Source organism: Mytilus edulis, chromosome 5 (genome assembly GCF_963676685.1).
Source record: "Mytilus edulis chromosome 5, xbMytEdul2.2, whole genome shotgun sequence".
In the NCBI taxonomy this organism is placed as follows: domain Eukaryota; kingdom Metazoa; phylum Mollusca; class Bivalvia; order Mytilida; family Mytilidae; genus Mytilus; species Mytilus edulis.
This window is the reverse complement of record NC_092348.1, coordinates 87,781,202-87,802,567: the sequence shown is the minus strand read 5'-3', so window position 1 is coordinate 87,802,567 and position 21,366 is coordinate 87,781,202. Positions and strand designations below refer to the sequence as shown.

General features: G+C 31.2%; 1 protein-coding gene across 8 annotated transcripts in view; it reads right to left on the bottom strand.

Moving 5' to 3' along the window:
- The window catches only part of LOC139524717 (roundabout homolog 1-like), a 192,883-nt gene that overhangs the window by 25,093 nt on the left and 146,424 nt on the right, over positions 1 to 21,366 (bottom strand). For all 8 annotated transcript variants that reach the window (XM_071319737.1, XM_071319738.1, XM_071319740.1 and 5 more), the window contains 3 exons: positions 7,129 to 7,446; positions 4,220 to 4,507; positions 3,601 to 3,861 (listed from right to left, as the gene is read on the bottom strand). In XM_071319737.1, coding sequence (XP_071175838.1) covers positions 3,601 to 3,861; positions 4,220 to 4,507; positions 7,129 to 7,446 — 867 coding nt within the window. The remainder of the gene's footprint in view (positions 1 to 3,600; positions 3,862 to 4,219; positions 4,508 to 7,128; positions 7,447 to 21,366) is intronic.

The window sequence follows — 21,366 nt, the reverse complement described above, 5'->3', positions numbered from 1 at the left end:
TCTGATTCAAACATACAGCATATGATTTATCGACTCCACACACAAGTTACCTCACAATAAAAATAAATCTTAAAACAGTGACAGATCATAGAAAAATTTAAATACCATGTCAAAAATTCCATAAATTAAACTTAAAATAAATTCCTCCAAGTCAATTGGATTTAACTTATCAATGACAAAGTTATAAAATTTCAATAAAAACGATGACTAAATGTCAAGACAACCATGAAATATCTATAAATTACCCTTACATGTGATAAGACGGTTATAATATTGTGATAGGGTGTCATTCTAACAAGACAATGATAAAATGGATGGGTTTTACATTAAGCATCACAGAGTTGATCACATGTCTTTGTTTACATGTCCTATGTTCAGTAGGTATACACACTCTCTGCTTATTTAGTTGGTATGTTCCACAATACAAAAATAAAATTGGTGGAATTTACATAGCATCACAGAGTTTGATCACATGTCACATGTCTTTGATCACATGTCACATGTTCAATAATACATTATCTCTGCTTAGTAGGTATGTTTGACAAGAATGATGAAACTGATGGAATTTACATAGCATCACAAAGTTTGATCACATGTCACATGTCTTTGATCACATGTCACATGTTCAATAATACATTATCTCTGCTTAGTAGGTATGTTTGACAAGAATGATGAAACTGATGGAATTTACATAGCATCACAAAGTTTGATCACATGTCTCATGTCTTTGATCACATGTCACATGTCTTTGATCACATGTCACATGTTCAATAATACATTATCTCTGCTTAGTAGGTATGTTTGACAAGAATGATGAAACTGATGGAATTTACATGGCATCACAAAGTTTGATCACATGTCTCATGTCTTTGATCACATGTCACATGTCTTTGATCACATGTCACATGTTCAATAATACATTATCTCTGCTTAGTAGGTATGTTTGACAAGAATGATGAAACTGATGGAATTTACATAGCATCACTGAGTTTGATCACATGATCACATGTCTTTGATCACATATCACGTGTTCAGTATACACACTTTCTGCTTAGCTAGTGGGTTTGTTCCACTAGACAAAAATAAAATTGAGGAATTCTCGTAGCATCATAAAGTTTGATCACACGTCTTTGATCAAATGTCACATGTTCAATAAACAGAGTTTCTGCTTAGTTAGTAGGTATATTATCTACCAGTCTAAGTGAGGGACTCCATCACAGAATAGGATGTAATATACAGCATACTCTTGATAATGTATGGATGTAAGTAGGATGTTAGCAGGATATGTTATCTCACATCAGGTGTAGGACACTTTGATCATAGCATGGGCTGTCATGTAGTATTCATTACTAGTGGTAGATTCAGAACCAGAACATCTTTGACCTATTACCTGTACCACAGAATTAATTGAAGCAATATTACCCATGCATTTAGATAGTCATGGTTCAATTTAACTTTGTTTTTCATTTTGGACTCATTTGTATTACCCTTGAGTAATCAAAAATGAAAATTAAGCATTAAAAGATTTTTTTGGATCTTTCATCTACGAATACTTAAATAATAGTGACCGACAATGTAAAATATACTATTCAAAATTTTCTGAGAAATGCTTTTATTAAAAGACATCAGCACTTTCAAGGCAAATAAATCCATAAAACATTGTTAATTACTTTTGATAGTCCATCCAATTTCCAGCACACCATTCCCACATTATTCAAGAACACCATCTTAAGTAAGATCTGTCTGTTTTGTCATTACAGACAGATAAATGTTTTAATAAAATGAATATTACATAACAGGAATTCTTGTCATCAAACGACATCTCTAGTTCCCAGCAGCGCTACCACAAGACAACATCCACTGAGACTACTTCACGTTGACGTTAACTTTACCCCCTAGTTTTCGTCATGATCAGATAAATTATTTTTGATCTTAAAAAATCGGCTGTTTGGAGACAACCACACCATGTCTAGGTGCTTTCTTCACACTTTGTTTTAAGACTTAAAAAGATAATGTAAGTGTTAAACTTGATAAAGACAAGTGTATCGGAGTATTATGTCACAGTTTGAGAGCTTTATGGAATGATATGTTTCTTCATCTATGATGAATTTTTAATTAAAGACGAAAAAGTTTCCAAAATGTGATCTAAACAATTAGCTAATAGAAACTCAGCATAGGGTGAGACTGGTATCCAGTCCTGGAGAGCAGAACCAGTGTTGACATCAGTTTACTATAAATTTATTAATGGATAAGATATGAGGGGTACTTATAGATTATATAATGACAGAGTTTGAGGAGGATAATGGATAAGATATGAGGGGTACTTATAGATTACATAATGACAGAGTTTGAGGAGGAAGGAGGATTTGCGACTGATATGATAAAAGCTTCTACAGACATCTTTAAAGAGACTACAATTTTATAGTCATTATATCTTTACTGATATGTAGAGAAGGTTAAATTCTTTCTAGAAAAGATTTTGTAGCTGTTTTATCTGCAGAATTTGTATTATCTATCATAAGAAATATGTTCTCAAGTTTTTAAAGTCTAAACGAAAAATCTTGAAACCAAATATAACATGAATGCACAAATTTCTATTGACAATGATGAAGTAAAAAGATTTTCAATCTAATGATTTGATTTTATTTGCAAAAATTCAGAATGGAAATGGAAATAACTTTGATCAGTAAATTTATTGATTTCAAAAGTCTGTCAGTAAGCATAAATGCAATTTCAGCTTGCAATAGGTGATACATTGTATATCAATTACATATCAATTTGTGGACCAGCATGAAAATAAAATTGACTTTCAGACATAAATAAAAATATCAGTTTTTAAAGCTGTCTAGTATATAACTTTGATGAATCGAAACATCGCAGAGACAAGACACAAACTTCAATATGTTTGATGCTGTTTCTATAACTGTACATCAGTGATCATAGCTCTTCTATTTATAAAACCCAGCGCGATATAAATGTAACATGCTTTCATTAATTAATGATTAAGGATATCTACAACAGCATATCACTTTAACAATTTATTTTGCTAGGTTTAAAAAGTTAATTAACAACAATTGTCAAGATCTGGTATCCTTTTATCTTACTGATACTGAAACTTGCTCCCAGTACATTATATTACAGTGGCTCCACCATATCATCTCACCTGATAAGATCAAGGTGAGACAACTCTTTGAAAACTGATGCTCAGGAAATATCAAATTTACACTTATTTACAAAGCATCCTTAAAAACTTGTTAAAAATAACATCTGACATCGAAAACAAAGGGGACAAAGGGTGATATTTATCAAAAGTTTCACTTAAGTGGCTAATAGATAACAAGTTATCAAGGGACATAACTTATATTAGAATACAGAATTGTCGGCCAATCCTTCATGAATACAGAGAGGCAAAAGATACCAAAGGAATAATCATACTCAAGTCAATAAAATAAAATGACAATACCATGGCAAAAACATAAAATTACAACATAAAAAAAAATAAAAATTTAGCCACACAAAACTGGCTGAGAGCTTCATATTTGAGCTGCTCACTTATATAACCAAACATTATTTGCAGTAAATGTATTAAAATCTACTTACATTCAACATTGAGACGTGCAACAGCTTCAGCTTCTCCAACCTGGTTTTTGGCGACACACACATAAATCCCAGAGTCGTGTCTGCTGACATCCTCTATACGTAAAGTGTGATCCCTTAAGGTAGATATACGACCGATGTTTCCATGCTCCTTTCTCCATGTGACTTGTAAAGGTTTATCTCCTACCACATCACATGGAAATTCTACAGTCTTCTTTTCTCTTGTAGTGACATCAATTGGGAACCGTCTAAAACTTGGTTTTTCTGTCGGAAAAAAAAATATATATATTTGAACAATTATACAAAATATTATTATTCTTGTAGGTCCATTCCACTTTTCATCCTGGAAAAAAGAATTTATAAGGCATTTTTTTTCTGTGTTTACATTTGTTAAAATATCAGCAACAGGATTTGTTTAATGTGACCAATGATATGTAGGATTTCATTTGAGAATGATCAAACTAAAGCATCGATCAGGGGAGACAACAACTGTTCAATCTTTTGTAAAAAGCAAGTTTTTCTTCTTGAATTTACCTTACTATCTGTCACTTTTTGAGAATTTACATCAAAAACTTTTTTTCTTTTAGTCACAAATGATAGAGTTTAAGTTTGAAAGACATACCTATAACTCTTAAAACAGCTGGTGCACTCTCTCTTTCTCCAGCATCATTTGTTGCTATACATCTAAATATTCCAGCATCCTGTTTCCGTACTTGACTGATGTTAAGAGCTCCATTATCAGTAACTACAAATCGGGTATGACTTGGATCTTGTATAATTAATTCTGTGTCCTTTTTCCAGATAATTCTTGGTTCTGGTTCCCCTCTTGGAGGACGACAGGGAAAGCTCACTGAATCTCCGATGGCAGCAGTTACATTTTTAGGTTGTACTCGAAAATCACTTCGTAGGACTAAAATGAAATGTATAATATTGTATAGAGATATTAGTGATACTAAATATGCTAGTTAATAATTATGTAAAGTCAAAAGCTTCTATCCTACTCTAGGTCTACAGTATGAGCTCTATAAATAACTGTATGGAAACCTGAAAGGAACTGAGAAGATGAAAAACCCCAATAAAAGTAGCCTTCTTAAGATGCATTAGTTATTTACTTATATGACATTTAACTGTTGTCTCATAGACACCCACCATATAGTCTTTTTTCTGAATCAATAATACTCTTGCCAAAAAAAATGTTTTTATCATGAATCTGAATTTTTCAACTCTCCTCAATTGGCCCATGTTTGCCCCAATGAACCTTATAAATAAAAGCTAATGAGATAAAATTCTTTAACATTCCTCTTCTTATATTTTCCTAGTTATATACTGTTATTTTTATGTGCTGAAAATGTGTATTTTTTATATGTAATTATAGTAGTTGGTATATTTTATGTAAACAACTGTTCATTTCACTGTATGGCTAAGACAAACAAACACAATCAGACTCAAGCAGCTGAAATAACAAGCGTGATTTCCTTCCCTGTAAAACTTTCTATTCAAAGTCAAATGAATCAGAGGTATCACTAGCCCTATCAGAAGCTACACCATCAAATACAAATATCAAAGTTTTCAATATCTTTTAGATCTTATTTTTTATTAATATCTTAGATCAAAACCTTTAATGAGGATACAGTATTCTCTCCACACGGTTTTCATGCGGTTTTTACAAGGCGGAGTGATAAGGGGGAAAAGAAGCTGATTTGTAAATTTTATGGGAATCTTTGATAACTCTGTGACCTTAAATTATCATGATAGTTGAATGATCAAACAAAATTAGGGGTAGTTCTCAATTAGACAACAGCAATGGCAAATCCAGGAAAGACAGAAATTTGTATTGTAAAAATACTTTGCAAATCTTTTTTCTTCATAATAAACCTTATCATATCTAAACAAAATTTAGAACCTTTTAAAATCTCAATTAGTTTGTTTTGACCAATTTTCCAGAAACAAAAGACCAAAAAAAGTGCCAAATTTTCAGGGGAGGTTATAAATCATACTGGTTTTACTTTAAGAAATATTGACAGTAAATTGTACTTATTCATAGTGCAGCCATCAGGTTCTTATGCATGGAAAGTGGAAATAATTGTTCTTGACATCATAAAATTAAAAATAAATCACAATTACCATGTCATTTATACATTAAACATCTTGAGGTACTATAATAGAGAATCTAAAACCATAAAATATTAATTTTTTCCTTAATTTGATAATTGCAGTCAACTTATATTAATTGTGTGAATCTGTAATCCACATGGTGTACTGAAGATGGATAATAAATAATCAACGACTATACTAGTAAAGGTGTTTGGGAAATGTAAAAAAATGTTACATAAATTCATAAAAATGTTGCGGGGGAAAAAAATCAATCTTCCCATCTCCTCCCAAACATAATTATTTTATAATAGGATACATTAACTCTGATTATTCTCATTTATTTTGTTATAAATATATGAATTTTCTGTCTTGAGGAAAAGGTTTTACAGCTTTGTTAACATAACGAATCAAAAATGCACCAGATCACTACAGATACACCCTTTATTGTTTATTTCTAGCTGTCTAATTCTGAGGTAAGCCTGTCCAAAAATTACTCAAATAATTCATGACCGTCTACAAAATAAATTCTGATTTTTAATCAAGTTTGATTACAAGTATGTTGGAAGCCAAAATAAGTGCTACCAAAATTCTAATGACCGATTAATAATTTGGAATTTAAAAATTCTAACGGAGCAGTCTGACATGAGCCTACTATTTTTTATGTTTATTCTTCTCTTGGACTAGATGCCAGTTAAAACCTCATGTATATGTGCATCTTTTTCTCAGTTTCTACACAGCCAATAGAGTTCTTTTTCATTCAAAGGGGAAATTATTAGGTTTTTTTTCTCTTTCTTTTGTCTCAGTCAATTGACATTTACTTTATTTAATTTACTTGCATGACAAGACGACAAAGGATGTGTAATGCAAACAAGCTGTAGCGGGATATCACACTGACACAAGTAATGTATCATCTATAAGTTACATGTGCAGGATACATGCAGTTTCACTTTAAAATTTCTTTGAAACCTCTTTTTTTCTTTTGTTATATGCAATATACAATTGTCTTCTAATTTCAAAGAAGTTTTATTTATGTTTCCTTTCATTTTGATCTTTGACTATTGTACATTAATTTATAAAAACTAGCAGCTAGATAATGCTGCATAAGTGTAGGTAATTAGAATCTGGTTGTTTATATCTACAGCTTACCTGTAAAAGATAAAATGGCTTCTCGTATGATGGGAGAACAATTAGATGTTTTTTGCTGACATACTACAGAAAATGTAGCTCATGGTTGAAGGCTGTACCATGACCTATAGTTGTTAATTTCTGTGCGATTTGGTCTCTTGTGGATAGTTGTCTCATTGGCAATCATTCCACATTGTCTTTTTTATATTTACAACTACTAGAAGTAACATCGACATTTGTTGCCTTTAGATAAATGCTAAACCAATGTGTAACATTACGATTAGAGGCTGTTTATAAATGTTTGTAGCTTACCTGCAATAGAAAGTGTGGCGTTGCGACTGATAGCAGTTCCATGGATGTTTGTAGCGTTACAGTAATAAACTCCCACATCAGTTTTATCCTTTTTGTTATGAACTACACTTAAAAAGAATAACTTTCCATCAGGGAAGATCATACGATTAGAGAATGGGTTTTCTGGGGTTGTCTCCACTTTTCTTCCATTTCTATACCATGTTATTTCAGGTTTGGGTTCACCTTCAGCACGACAGTTCAAAGAAGCTGGTTCATCCTTGGCTATGTAACCATCTTGTGGGTGTTCTACGATTCGTGGGTTGGGCAAACTTGAGGCAGCTGTAAAATAAAAGAATGAAAATTCATTACCATATTGAAAGAAGTAAAAGTAAACTTATAACCTGGAAAAAGGTAAATGTTAATTTATTCTGTCTTTGGAGTGAAACAAACATAACTTCAATAGACCTTTAGGAATAAGGCATAGGCAAATTGTATCACCTTACCATCTTTGGGTGAAAGATGACAAAGTAAATTTTATTGCCTCACCATCTTTGAGTGAGAGATGACAAAGTAAATTCTATCACTGAGCCACACTTCTCTATTGATGGTAATTAGAGTACATGTACATGTACTACTATATGAAATTAACATATTTTCTTATTGTACTTTTTATACTTTTTTTTTAATGTAAGAATTTCATTTATTTTTTTAGTAACAGTTTTCAAGATGTTTACATGAAGCCAACAACTGTTACATTTTTTATGACTAAATTTCCAACATTATTACATTAAAATTAAAACAAAATACAAATGGGGAATCATTTATGTTGCACCAGCTTGCTTTCCACCTCATTCTAGACCAGACACTCCATGTTTCACAATGACATCATCTCACAAAACCCTGTCAATCCAATATGGAACCTTCCCACAGCCTTCAAATAAAGTCATCAAACATTTATTGAGTTTGGCTGTCCACTTAAAGTATATTGATTCTAACTGTCCACCTTCTGGACAACCCTTGAGTATATCCATTTATTGACTATTAAATTTCCATTTTGTTTGATGCTGCTATAGGGAGCAATCATTTATAAAGTTATTACAACAAGGGAGCAGTAATTTATGTCATTGTTGCATCACAGGCCTCTTAATATGTTATTATCTCATTGAAGTGGCAGGTGGTCACCAGTGTAATTATGGATTAACTACTTGAAATAATGGTCAGTTTTCTGGTGGTCAATTCCAAACAGAAAGAAGTCAATTTTATGATAAAACAAATGACCACAGAAATATTGTCATAAAAATTTTGAACCTTAACATCTTGATAAATGACTTTTCCCCACTAGTAAAATCCCTTGCACCAAAACAAAACTGGTTACAATGTTATAAGGACATTTGTGGTCAAAGTTCATCCATTGTACATTGATTTGTGCCTACAGTCAGTCCGGCTGTTGAAAAGCAAATACTTATATATTCCAGTCAAGAGTGATGTCATGACATTATAGAGAATTTCTGATTTAACATGCTTTATGCCTAGTAGCTACCAGTCATTTCCATTAACTGATAATGGTCATATTTCTTCAGCCAGAATTACATGCCATTTTTGATATATTGGTCAGCTTCTGTAGAAATTTTCAGCCTTATCTTCCAACAGTGTTAATTATAGTAATTAATCAACAACTGAGCATTTAATTAGCAGTATAAACAGCTTTATATTGGAACTGTCCATCAAAACAAATAGAATTTCATTACCCTTAGACTGGCAGGCACGATTTATTGTTTTAATGGTCAGCTTGTGGTCAGCGGAAGTTGATGGTTATTACAATCTTGCTGTTATCCATGATAAAGAAGGTTTATCCATTTGTCTGGATTATTGTGTCATAACAGTACACAGATTATGTGAAAATTGGTGAGGTAATTTGTTTGCAATGATTAAGAAAATCTGAAAATGTCAACATTATCTAAGATAGGTGTTAACAACTTAAAAGGACCATTGACTGTCTTCTAGATTGTCTAGGATTCAAATTATCATTGTACAGTAAATCAGATTTACAATGTATCTTGTAGATCAAGGGCCACACAAAACAAACAATATAACTCAATTTCTTAAAATTTTCAAAATCCTTGTTTTAGAATTTGTTTTATGTAAATAAAAAAAAATAACCCAGAATTCTAAAATTAACTTTTTAAATAGTTCATTAAATAGCTGAGGTAATAAACTGAAAATGTCAAAAAAAATGTCACTGCTGTTGGTATTTAAAGTTTTGGGTCTCTTCTGTTGAATTGCCAAGTTTCACATTATTGCTGTGTTAAACCCTAACTCCAAACTTAACAGCAAACCTTGATTTCCCTCCAATTCTGACAGAACAAACAAAAATGCCATATTTCTATCATGTTGAAACACACCCAACACAGAGGACATTAACTAAATATTTCTTTCAGGTGATATTTATTTGTTTCAGTAAGAAATCATGTAACACACCACATAGTTTCCTGTATAATGAAATACAGCATTGAAATGTTTATAGGAGTAACACAGAAAACAATGCAGGAATCAGTAATAAGAAGAGTACATAGATCACAGAATCTGTTTGGGTTGGAGATGTTTATGTCGGGTTATTACTGCTTCAAAAAACAGTGTTACTTGGTGCAATAATCTCTCAACCATTCTCACAGTCCTTAGATGAAATTCTGGTGATATTTTTGTAATGCATGCAATGTAAAAGCCAAAAGTTAGAGCATTTAATTTTATTCATTTTTTATTTCCAACTTTGTTTCATACATGTAGACTTTAGAGATCACTTTCTAGCTAGAATAATTTACCCAACAGACCCAGTCAGTCAGACTTATATTGTAAATCATAGACTGTCATCAAAGTCATTCTACTTGAGACAGCAAAATGATATCATATTTTATATTTATAAAAGTTTAAAGATGATACATTTTATTAAACAAAATCATCTTCTTGTGAAAAATGATTCATAAATGTTTCAAAACAACCACATCAAACTATGGTCACAGCTGATCTTGATCGAAGGATGGGAAACCCCTTATGTCATTAAAAAAAACAATTTCAAACAGAATTTCCATTTCAGCCTTTTTCTTGCTTTAAATTTAAGTGCATCTGAGGTATTTTGGTTATTAAAGGTATGGCTTTCACAAAAATGTAATCAATTTGTGCATACAATATATCTTAAGTTCGTTTATTTCAACCCCACAATAGTTTTTAAGAGTTAGAATATTGTGTAATTGGCGCTGACGAAACATAAATAGAAGTCAGCTGTTATAAAGTCCCCCATTTTTATACCCTGCTTTATAACCCTTACAGTTTATGAGTTGATTCCTTTTACTTTGTCATGTTATTGAATAATAAGAGGTATTTTGATGGCCTTTCATCCTACTACCATTCAATGTGTTATAGTGCAATAAGAAACAAAGGTTTATTGAAAGCTTGCCTTGTAATAAAAGTTTATGATGTAAATACCAGCCTATGTATTGAAGATGATTATTACATCTGTGCTGATGGTTCTATTATAAACAGTCTGATATACTTTGTTATTGACTGCTAGGGTCAATATAAACAATGCTATCACCCTAGTGTTTACAAATTCTGTATCAGGCACAGTTATCATAATATTGACCAATTGGCCAATGGTCAGTTTCTCTCTGATTTTACTGACCAGCTGATAGATAGATTATAAACAGACGTCCTACTGTATATATTACCTAATATAAACACATCTAGATAGTTATCTTGTATATATCTATTTAACAGATCTAAAACTTTTATTAATGACTATTTCATAACTTTATGTGAAAATATCATTTCAGAAAGAAAAACACTTTGGAGTAAGCCTGTGAAATTTTACGTATGAACTAAGATATAATGTTTACTAAATGAGATTGAAACATGGAAATGTAGAACTTGGTTTCAGTGCATGACGTTCTTCAACAATGGGTAAAATAATACACATCAAAAGTTAATAAATCAACACATTATATAACATGTGGAAGCCAAAAATAAATCCTTCATTCATTTTTATGAAAGGGTATTAAGAAGAGGATATAATTCTGGATATTTTACAGGTTAAAGAATTAATTCCAGCAGTTTTGTGTGGGAATTAGAGCTTTCTTCAACAGTATCAATCATTTCACTTGACCATGACATTTATGGTTTAATATGCATATTCTTTGATTTACACATGATCTAGATGGCACCACCTTTATGTTCCAGAGATAACAATGACTGTATTATTCCCTGCCAAGTCTAGTACAGTTAAATAAATCTATCTCATCTGACACTAGACATAGGGGAATCAAGGTAAACTTCCAAGACAGAATATCTGAGTTATGTGATAGTCAAGTCAGATGCACCTTCACTCTAATGCAGATAAATTTAAAAGTTGGATTATATTTCCACCTGATGAAGATGTCCAACCTTTTTATCTTTGAAATGTTGAAAGCTTAAAACTTTTAAAGGATATCTGTTTTAAGGAAACTCTTTGATTATTTGGAAACAATCTTTCTGTGGGTTTGGACACCAATCAAACAGACCTAATTTATGGTATGCAGAAAAGCTCTGTAATCAAGGTTTTAAAAAGATAATGAACGTTACACAAACATTTACAATAAAAGAAAAGATTTATTTGTTTAAGTACTAATTAAGCTAGCTAATATGCTTCACATCTGCAGAGTGACTACTAAATTACAAATACTCAAGCCTATTAATGCATTGCTTCATGTGTGTGCCTTTCTTTTCCAGACAGATCACGTTCTAATATATATTTTATTGAGTATTCAACAAAAGCACCTGCAAGCTAGTGAATTAACCAATTATAAGGTAAAATACACAATCTATTTGTATTTGAATTCAATCTCAATTGTTTATAAAGTGACACATAAATGTTGAAACCTAGACATTCCAGCAGTTCAATTTAAATTTCAAAGCATGTTTTTAAAAAAAAGTGTTCTTTTTAGTTTGCATTTCGTTACTTTAAGTTTGACTGCACCATCATCAATATCAAAAAGTTTGGACTAGGTTTTAACAATTGGAACCCATATATATCTAGTATAGAGACCACTAACAACAAAACAGATGTACCAACTGCTGGGTCAACAACAACATTCCATTAACCAATCAGATAAGCTGAAACATTCCATTAGCCAATCAGATATGTGGAAACATGCTGCAGAGCCAGGTACATCAGTGATCTTTCAACAGGTATGTTTCTCTGCAGGTTAATGACCAAATCTCCATCATCACCCTCTACTTAAACTATCAGGCTAACCTTGACCCTCTGTATCTACCACCCTAGTGTTTACTTATATTGATAGATTTATTTCAGTTGCATGATTTTAGTTTGTTTATCACTGACAATAAATCTTTCTACTTTAATAAATATCAAAAGTTTAAATTTACTTTTTTCAATTCTCAATTAAATCTTATCTGTCAACACAGGAAGTCAAGCTAATTATTTTTATTTATCAATAGTTCAATTTTAAAACTTAAGTACATCTAGATTTTGAAAACTTCCAAAATTATTATCATTTAGTTTACTTTATGTGAATTAATCCTCTTCTTTATCACAAGAAGAACTGTCACGAGCATCCATGAACTTGTTTTATCTTAAGTAACATTTTTGGCGGTATAAATATGATTGCTTATTTCTCATATGTCTTCAATATCTAAAATATACTTTTATATTTCATTATATTACAAATAGATTGCTTTCCTTTCAAACCTTTGTCTCTAAAAAGAAATTTAGTCCCACATAAACATTCAAAGGTTTAATAAAAGTGTGATGTGCCCTTAGTTTATGACAGGCCCTTCCATTAAACATCTGGTCAGATCAAAGTAATCAAGTTCACCCTATTATCATGTACATCCCATTTTATAATCAGGTCTTCTAAAAAGTTCTGCATACGATCACTTGATTAAAATCTGGCAATACCCAAAACACATTTTATACTTAGATCGTAATAACCCTACTAGCTTTCACGTGAACAAAATAAAGTCAGTCCCTCCCACAAAGTGATTTTCGAGTACAGTTGATGTATTTTTAACAACTTCTTTGATTCGTTGTTTATAATGCATAAAGTAATTGCACAACATCAAACACTTCATGGAAATCACTGTATATTTAAAATATAAAAACTTTTAATGATACTTGAACCTTATGACATTATTACAGAGAATTGTCTGAAACCGTAGAAGTCTGCTGTAGTGTAATTAAGGTGCTGCACGCAGGTAAGAAAAAGATTGCAGGTAGGAAAAAGATCAGCATCCTGGATAAATTGTCTTGTGAAGTTGGATGGTGACAGACACTAGTTTGTACTAATATTTCTAGAACATTCCTACAAAATCTTCATTTAAGAAGTTAATAAGGGCTAAGCCAACCAAAACAAAAGACAAATTTTACAGCTGTGGTGATGCATATTTTAAAGAAAAACAAATATGTCATTTTGAAATTTCGTTTTGTCTGGGGTTTTTTTTCCTCTATCAAAATTAATGAATCCTGAATGCTCAAAACACCTATGTCTCACTGCAGCAGTATAATTGCACTCTATGAAACGTTGTAAAGAGTTACTGTAAACCGGTAACCTTTCCTCATACAGGTCAGTAAAGATAAGAATGATGAGCAACACTTTTCCATTCATGCATTACCTGTTTCTACATGTTGTGGCAGCAATTATAATGTTTTGATGATGTTTTAAATACTATAGTGTTAACCCTTTCATGTAAGAGCTTTTGTAACCATGAATTAACATCTGTTACCATGCAGTGTTTTCAGCCATTAAAATCTAATGATTAAAAACTTATGTGGAGAGGTTAAATTGCAGAAAAAATACTGCAAAATGGATACATTTCATAATAAAGAGTATATTTTTCTTTGCTTTACAGCGTTTTGTCCAGATAACATTACAATTTCCAACAGAGGACAGAGAGATGGCAGTAAGCCCTGCAGGTGGCTAGTGCACATAAACAAATATTTTAGTTACTGTTAATTCATAAATTATTGGAGCATTTATTATTGCAATTTTGACATGACAGACCAAAATGTGAGAATAATAATTGTGACAATAAGAAAAGCAGCATACACACATATATGTGTCTGATTTCATATGCAAGTTCTATTACTAGCTGTATCCATTAGCATTATTCATAAAATTAAAATAAAAAAAATTCTTATAATATCTGAAGAAAAAGTATCAATATGTACATGCAGAAGTCAGTAAGTGCTAAAAGAAGTCTCAACCAAAAAAACAAAAAATATAAATAATCAAACACACCCAATGCTATGTCAATGTTGTATGGGAGACCATTCTACCTTTGCAATTTTGAAAATAACTTTTTAGTTCTGAAAACTGTTTGCAGTTTTAGAATGGTTTAACAACAATTAGACATTTGAATATTTGAATCATCATTTTTGAGCAAAAATATTCATCCAGAAAGATTACTTTCAGTGTAAAGACGGTTCCAAACAAACTTCTGCCACCATTAAAAAATGGCTTCTTCACAATTGAAAGTACTCAAAGTGCATTAACTGTATTTCCTTGAAAGACAGTAAGTACATTTAGAAATTGAAAATTTGAAAAGTATCATATTCTACCAGAAGGTATCAAATCCACCATTATCCATAAGTATCTGCCATCTGGTCAACCCATTAAACTCATCCAAATGTACTCATAAATGTAAGTAAAAAGCATAAAGCTAATAGATTCACATGATCCTAAAAACTCTTGTAGTTCTAGACAGGAAATCTGCTACTTAAAGACATCTGGGAAATTATCCTCTACTAAAATTCTATAACATACATGGCCGAAATCTTTCCCCTTGACAAGAGCCATGCTTCTGTTTGACACCCACAATATCCAAGGTGATAGGCTTTCTATTAAAGTGGCAAATTGTAGAATAAAATATGCTAATGTTTTTATTGGGTAGGGATATAAACTCAGCAGGTACCCTTTTAAGAAAAGCCGCCATAATTATGTCAATTTGTAAAAATATAAACCTGATGGATTTATTGAATGTGATGGATTAAAACAAAACTTTGTGTAATGCTATATGCTTAGCAGGATGTGTATGTAGAAAACTTAATTCTACATTTATCAACGTTTCCATAACTCTCTTATTTAATTCTTACTATCTATTTCTGTTTAAGTTGAAATGCTATGATTTAAGACAAAAGCTTTCTAGACAGAACACCAGCAGAATAGATAGCCAGTTCATAATAGAAAGTACATATTTTCTGATTTTCTTTAGATTTATCAAAAGGACAGAACCTATTTACTTTTACATATGATAAATTTCTTCTATACAATGCTATGCAGATCTACAGATCAGAAGAGGAAAGATCAATGTCTTCCACATCTCACCAAGATACTGATGCATTGTTGTTAATTAATCAACTTAAAAGCTTACACAATATCCCAACAGTAATAATTATGTGCTGTAGCTAATTGATGATGAAAGGTTGCTTACTGAAAGCAATAGGTAATTCCTTCCTAAACAACAACGGTAAAACCTTAAAATGGTGAAATTTGACATTGCGGAAGTCAGAAACACAAGTATAAAATGGACAATATAATGAATATTTAACCCGGCTCATTGCGGAAGTTAGAAACACAAGTAGAAAATGGAAAATATAATGAATATCTGACCCGGCTATCTGTCAGAGTCAGTAAGGATTTATGTCCAGTAGAGAGACCATCAGTCTTTAGAGATCACCACAGACAGACAATAGAGTCAGACATACCACAACAAAATACTCTAATTAAGCTTTTGACATGTTTTGGGTTTATGTTCCTACTTTCTGTCTATCCTCTGTTTAACAATAATAAATCAATCTAACACAATATCACAGTACAAAATACAGTACATAAAAATCTCTCAACATCATTGTTAACCACAATGTTATGAAGACTGACCGGTATTTTTAATTAAATTTGCCTCACTAAACTAGGTAAAATTTGAAGTGACAAAGCAATGAAACCAAATATAACTCATGGAACTTTTTCTTGTGGTGGGAAATGGATAACCAGTATGAATGCCATCTTACTGTACATCACCTCAGATTTTGGAATAATCATTTAAAAACCTCAACATTCACTTTTCTTTGTTGATAACAAGACCAAGAACATCAGACATGTTACACCTCCAGATATTCTGTTGCGGGAACACAGAAAACACAGTAATGAACAATGTCTATGCATAGAGTAGATAATCACATTATCCTGTGTTTCTAAAGATAATCGCATCATGTCTGTCTGTGTCCAAACCAATGGACTTTCAAGAACCAAACAAGATTATATCTAAGTTTTTGTTCACAAATTCTAAAAATGTTAGCAAAATGGAGGTATTGGATTTTTAGTCAAATCACCAGCAAATTTTTTAAGATATCTATCTATTTTAAAGTTTAATTTATAGCAACAATTTAAGATATCAATCTTTCAATGCCTACCACTGCCAAATTATACATCTGTTTATCTTAGTTTCAATTTTTTTTTAAAGCATGTTAACTGATAGGATTAAGTAATTGAAATGATTTACATAATTATCTCTTAGTTCCTCCCCTACAATTAGTATTTCAGCATCCACCCATAAGTGACATCATTACTTTATAGTACATTCTCAGTACACAAGAATAATTATGGATCACGAATAGACTATCGAGGTATTAACATCTTTCCTTTAGAGTGCCTCATCCTATCCAGTTGTTGCTTTCACTTTTGTGCAAGCAGAACAAATTACTTATGTTGTCAAAAGCCACATTCTATAATTGAATTGTGAATTTTTGTTTTCTGGTAGACTAATTTAGAGAAATGTAATGACACCCTGGTATGCAAGCATGTAATTACTTAATGGCTATACAGGTCATGCCAAGTTGATAGATAAAACACAAGCACGGAACCAAAAAAAAATCTCAAGATATTATTGCTCATCATGCATGGAGTCATTTTTAATATTGTGTCTCTATTGCATGTCAGCAAATATGCTTCATCTGTAATGAGTATAACCAATGTACTTGAGAACGGTCCAGTATCATGATGGGTGTGAATGCAGAGCAGGATTCATTCAAAATGCTGAAAACCAGGTCAAGTTTAATGAAGAACAGCATAAGAGACATATTTTTTTTCTAGATTGTTGGTAATTCAGATTTTTTTTATTGCAGTTGTTAAATAAAGGACAAAAGTGTGAGATTAGTCATTGCAACTTGAGGAAACGGTGCATATAAATTGTGCTATCAAAGTTTTAAGATTTGCAAATCCTATCCCATCACACTTTTCTCAGTAAAAGCATCGCAAAAAATTCTGAATTTACAATCTTTATAAAGTATTTAACTGATCTCCTGTCTTATTTATAGAACTATTGTTTACAATATCTGTTCTTCTATTTTAAACTTATATTGTGTTTCTTGAGATGTATATCTTTTCATTTTTTTTTTTCAACTTTCTCTGGTTTTTTTTTAAAAATCAAATAAAGCTATAAATATCAAAAAGTCAGACAAGGTTAGATTTTAATTACTTCAGATTGTAATCCTATTCTCTCTGGGTCAAAATACAGGATTTCAAAAAAGATAAAATTTTATGTCCAAGTCATGGAAAACTGTAAAACACTTTTTTAACACAATCTTAGAGCTTACTGCATTACAAAAATATCATGAAATGTCAAGTCTGTGTGATATGTGCACAATAAAACTATGTATTCTGCATATAAATTCATCAAAATAAAATGTCTGCATGTCAGATATTCAGTTTTACATTTCACCACCTTGTAAATCCATGTTCCAACATGCATGTCTAAAATATATAAAATACTTCTCTCCATGTAACATTTTTGTATAATTCCCTTACAAGGTAACTTAAGTACTAAAATGGGGGTGGAGCCAAAGCTTAAAAAAAACATCAATAAAAAATGTCAAATTTCAAGGATTTAACATTTCCTGAACAATTAGTGATCATGTAATACAAGCTATTTGCACAATGGAATACACCCAGAACTTCTTTTGTTTTATTTGATAAATTTGTATGTACTAAAAACTTACAGATTTTATAAAAAGATAAACTAGATATTTTACATGAACCTGTAATTTTAATAGAACCATAGTTTCAATTTAAATAGCACTTACACATAAAGAGTTAAGGAACCTAAAGGATGACAAAATCAATAGAAATTGTTATTTATTATTGTTACAACTCCCTCCCAACTGTAAAATGCTCCAATTTTTTTTAGAATGCATTTTCCTCTGCATTCCTACAGGTTTAATACAATTAACAGTATTATTTGATTTTCCCTCTATTTAACATGACTATAAGATTTATTAATGCAAGCAATGTGTATGCCTAATGTAACCTCAGTGCGAATTAAGACTAAATTGTCTGTATCCAATCTGAAATCTACATTGAAATTAGAAAATGTCTGCACATTTGTAATACCAATCATCAAGAATTTGTAAATTTCATGGTCATGATTGTGAAATGAAAATGGGATGTCAACAATCCTTTGAAACTCTATCTATACTACAAGTTCATTGATTGAAAAACTTGTGAGGTATGTGAAATATATTAGGGTAATTAACTAAAGTAAACAAACAATAATTGTAATCAATGGTCATTATCTAGTCAACACTACCATAAATCCAGTATATATTTCATGCAAATTAGCCTAAACAAATAACTATCTGCACTTCTCAATTTATGGCCTGTTATAAAATTGAGCCATGGGAAAAATTTATTCCATTCAAAGGATACTTCTAACAGCTATTAATTGTACAAATATTTTGATGATAGAACGGATAATTTATTCGGTTCAAATAATGGTTTCCAGTCTTTTTTTTTATGGAAGTAATATTTCACCAATTAAAGAGATACATCCTTTTTACATTAAACAAATTATTCAAATGAAACATCTTTTCTAACTGGCAGTCATTATTGCACATAGGATGTCGTAGACTGAAAATAAAACAAAATTCTCCATTTCCCGTGTTTTGGTTATGACTTCTGACTTTGCTGTAAAAATTTGGACAAATGCTGGCATACACATTTCTCAACCTTGGCACAAAGGCATCTTACAGATCAAATCTTTCAAATTTATCTTCTGTATCAAAATTAAGTTCACTTTCCCAGAAAATTAATGACTTTATGTAGGCTATTAGATGAGATAAATCAATCCAATAATTTTACAAGGAACAGAAAAAAAAGAAGCGCACTCTAATTATTTAAGAAAATGTAAGAGGCATGTATATTATTAAAGCTTAAACCTCCCAGGAGAGATATGTAGAAGTATTTTGCACAAGTGAATTCTCAAAACTGCAATAAACACAACAGAATTATGTCGATTTAAACAATTTATGTAATCTAAATGGATTCACCATAGATGTAAGCTTTCTCCTAGTCAATAAAACAGTGTCAGCAGAAAGTATTGGTCTTTAGAATTCAAATCTTTCCATTAGACAAAGTCAAACAGTCTGCATTTCATAAGTTTTTATTTTTGTCCCAGCATCTTAAAGACTGCTTTTGTGATTTGTGAAAAAGCAAAAGTACTACTGTACGAGTAGAAACTTTCCCAGTCTGTTAGCAAAAATAACTGTAACAATGACTTCACCGGCAAATTAAACAACCAAATAAAAATGTGGAATAGTATAATGATCTCCTATGTTCTCCTAGTTCTGTTCTTTAAAATCTATTCGGTAGCTGGAGTAAGCTAACATTACACTCTCAGGTACAACATGGCCTTCCTACTTATAAAATAAAACCTATAAACCCTTACAATGTTACTGACATTGATCGAAAAATTAAGCTCCCCGCCACATAATAACAGGGGAAATGACTTTAACAGAAACCTGATGCTTTAGAAGCTAGATCAGATGGACATTAATCTTCACAGGAAAGATGTTATTATGTATAATAATTCAAATAAATCTGTATTTGTCAATTATTATTTCTTTAGAACTTATATAATGTATTTCTCAAGGTTTGATTTCACTAAATGACCATGGTCTTCCTCAGGTCAAATTACTCTTTTATGAGTACACATTAAAAATTGTAAACAAAACCAGAATATTTTAGCATCTTTAAATATGCAATTGAAAACAAGAATCTAGTTCATTATTGTAAAGAAGAAAATTTTCTTCAAAATATTTCCTCACATAAATTTTATTCAAGGCAGATGAGAGTCAAAACAAGAATGATGCAAACATGAAACCTCATAAACAATTTAATTTCTGTGAAAAAATCCATTTTACAGTATTTGAGAAGGGTACTTTAAGGCAAAAAAGCAAATATTTCTTACCCATAACAGAGTATGATTCACCTATTAAGTGATACCAATTGGTTAACGGAAGTTTCATTAATAAAACAATCAAAAAAAAGAATATTGTGTGAGGGAAAGACGAATAAATTTATAAGTCTCTATAGTCCATAAACAAAGATTTAATATCATTAACTGACTCAAGTAAGGTTTTACAGAGTAATTAAATATTAACATCCAAAGCTTTTAACAAATTTGATCCTTCAGAATGAGACTTGGCACTCATGTAAACATTTATTTGTGATAATTAAAACACAGCTTCCTTCCAAATATTAATTATGATAGAACATTAAGTTTTAAATGTTTACATATGTAATCATAATTTGACTCAATAAAACCTTGTTAATAATAATGGGATGCCTGAAACGAGCTTCGTAAATTTAAAATGTTGTAATCTAAACTTGATATTGAATCAAATGGCACCAAATGCTGGGACACATTTAGTTAATCAAAATCTCATCTACTAAGGCAACTCACTTCCAAATGGACAAGCACCTAGAAATTACAAAACCATTTGAAGAATACTTCAAAAAGGATTAATTATATAATGCACATGGAGGGCTGAATTACTCAAGAGCAAATTACCTCATGCAAGAGTTTTTTTCCTGCAACATGGTTAGTCCTACCATGACCCTTCATTTCTACGCTTGTAACAGCTGATAATAATTGTTCCCCGTAACAAATGCTTCACATCAAAGGGAGGGAATATCTTTTAAGATGCAAAGATATGTTTTATAGATTGTGATGCAATCATTGTCAGACCAAATGCCAGTATAAAACAGAAATAATTATCAATATCTGTCTCTTACATGATAAAATGTGGTTATTTCGTATTCCTTTACAAAGGGTTCAAATCAAAGTTCAGAACATGTGAAAGTACTTTCTTAAATAGCTAAAGCAAAGATGTGGTTTTCATTCGGTTATTTGCATGTAACATTTTGCTGTTTGGTTACT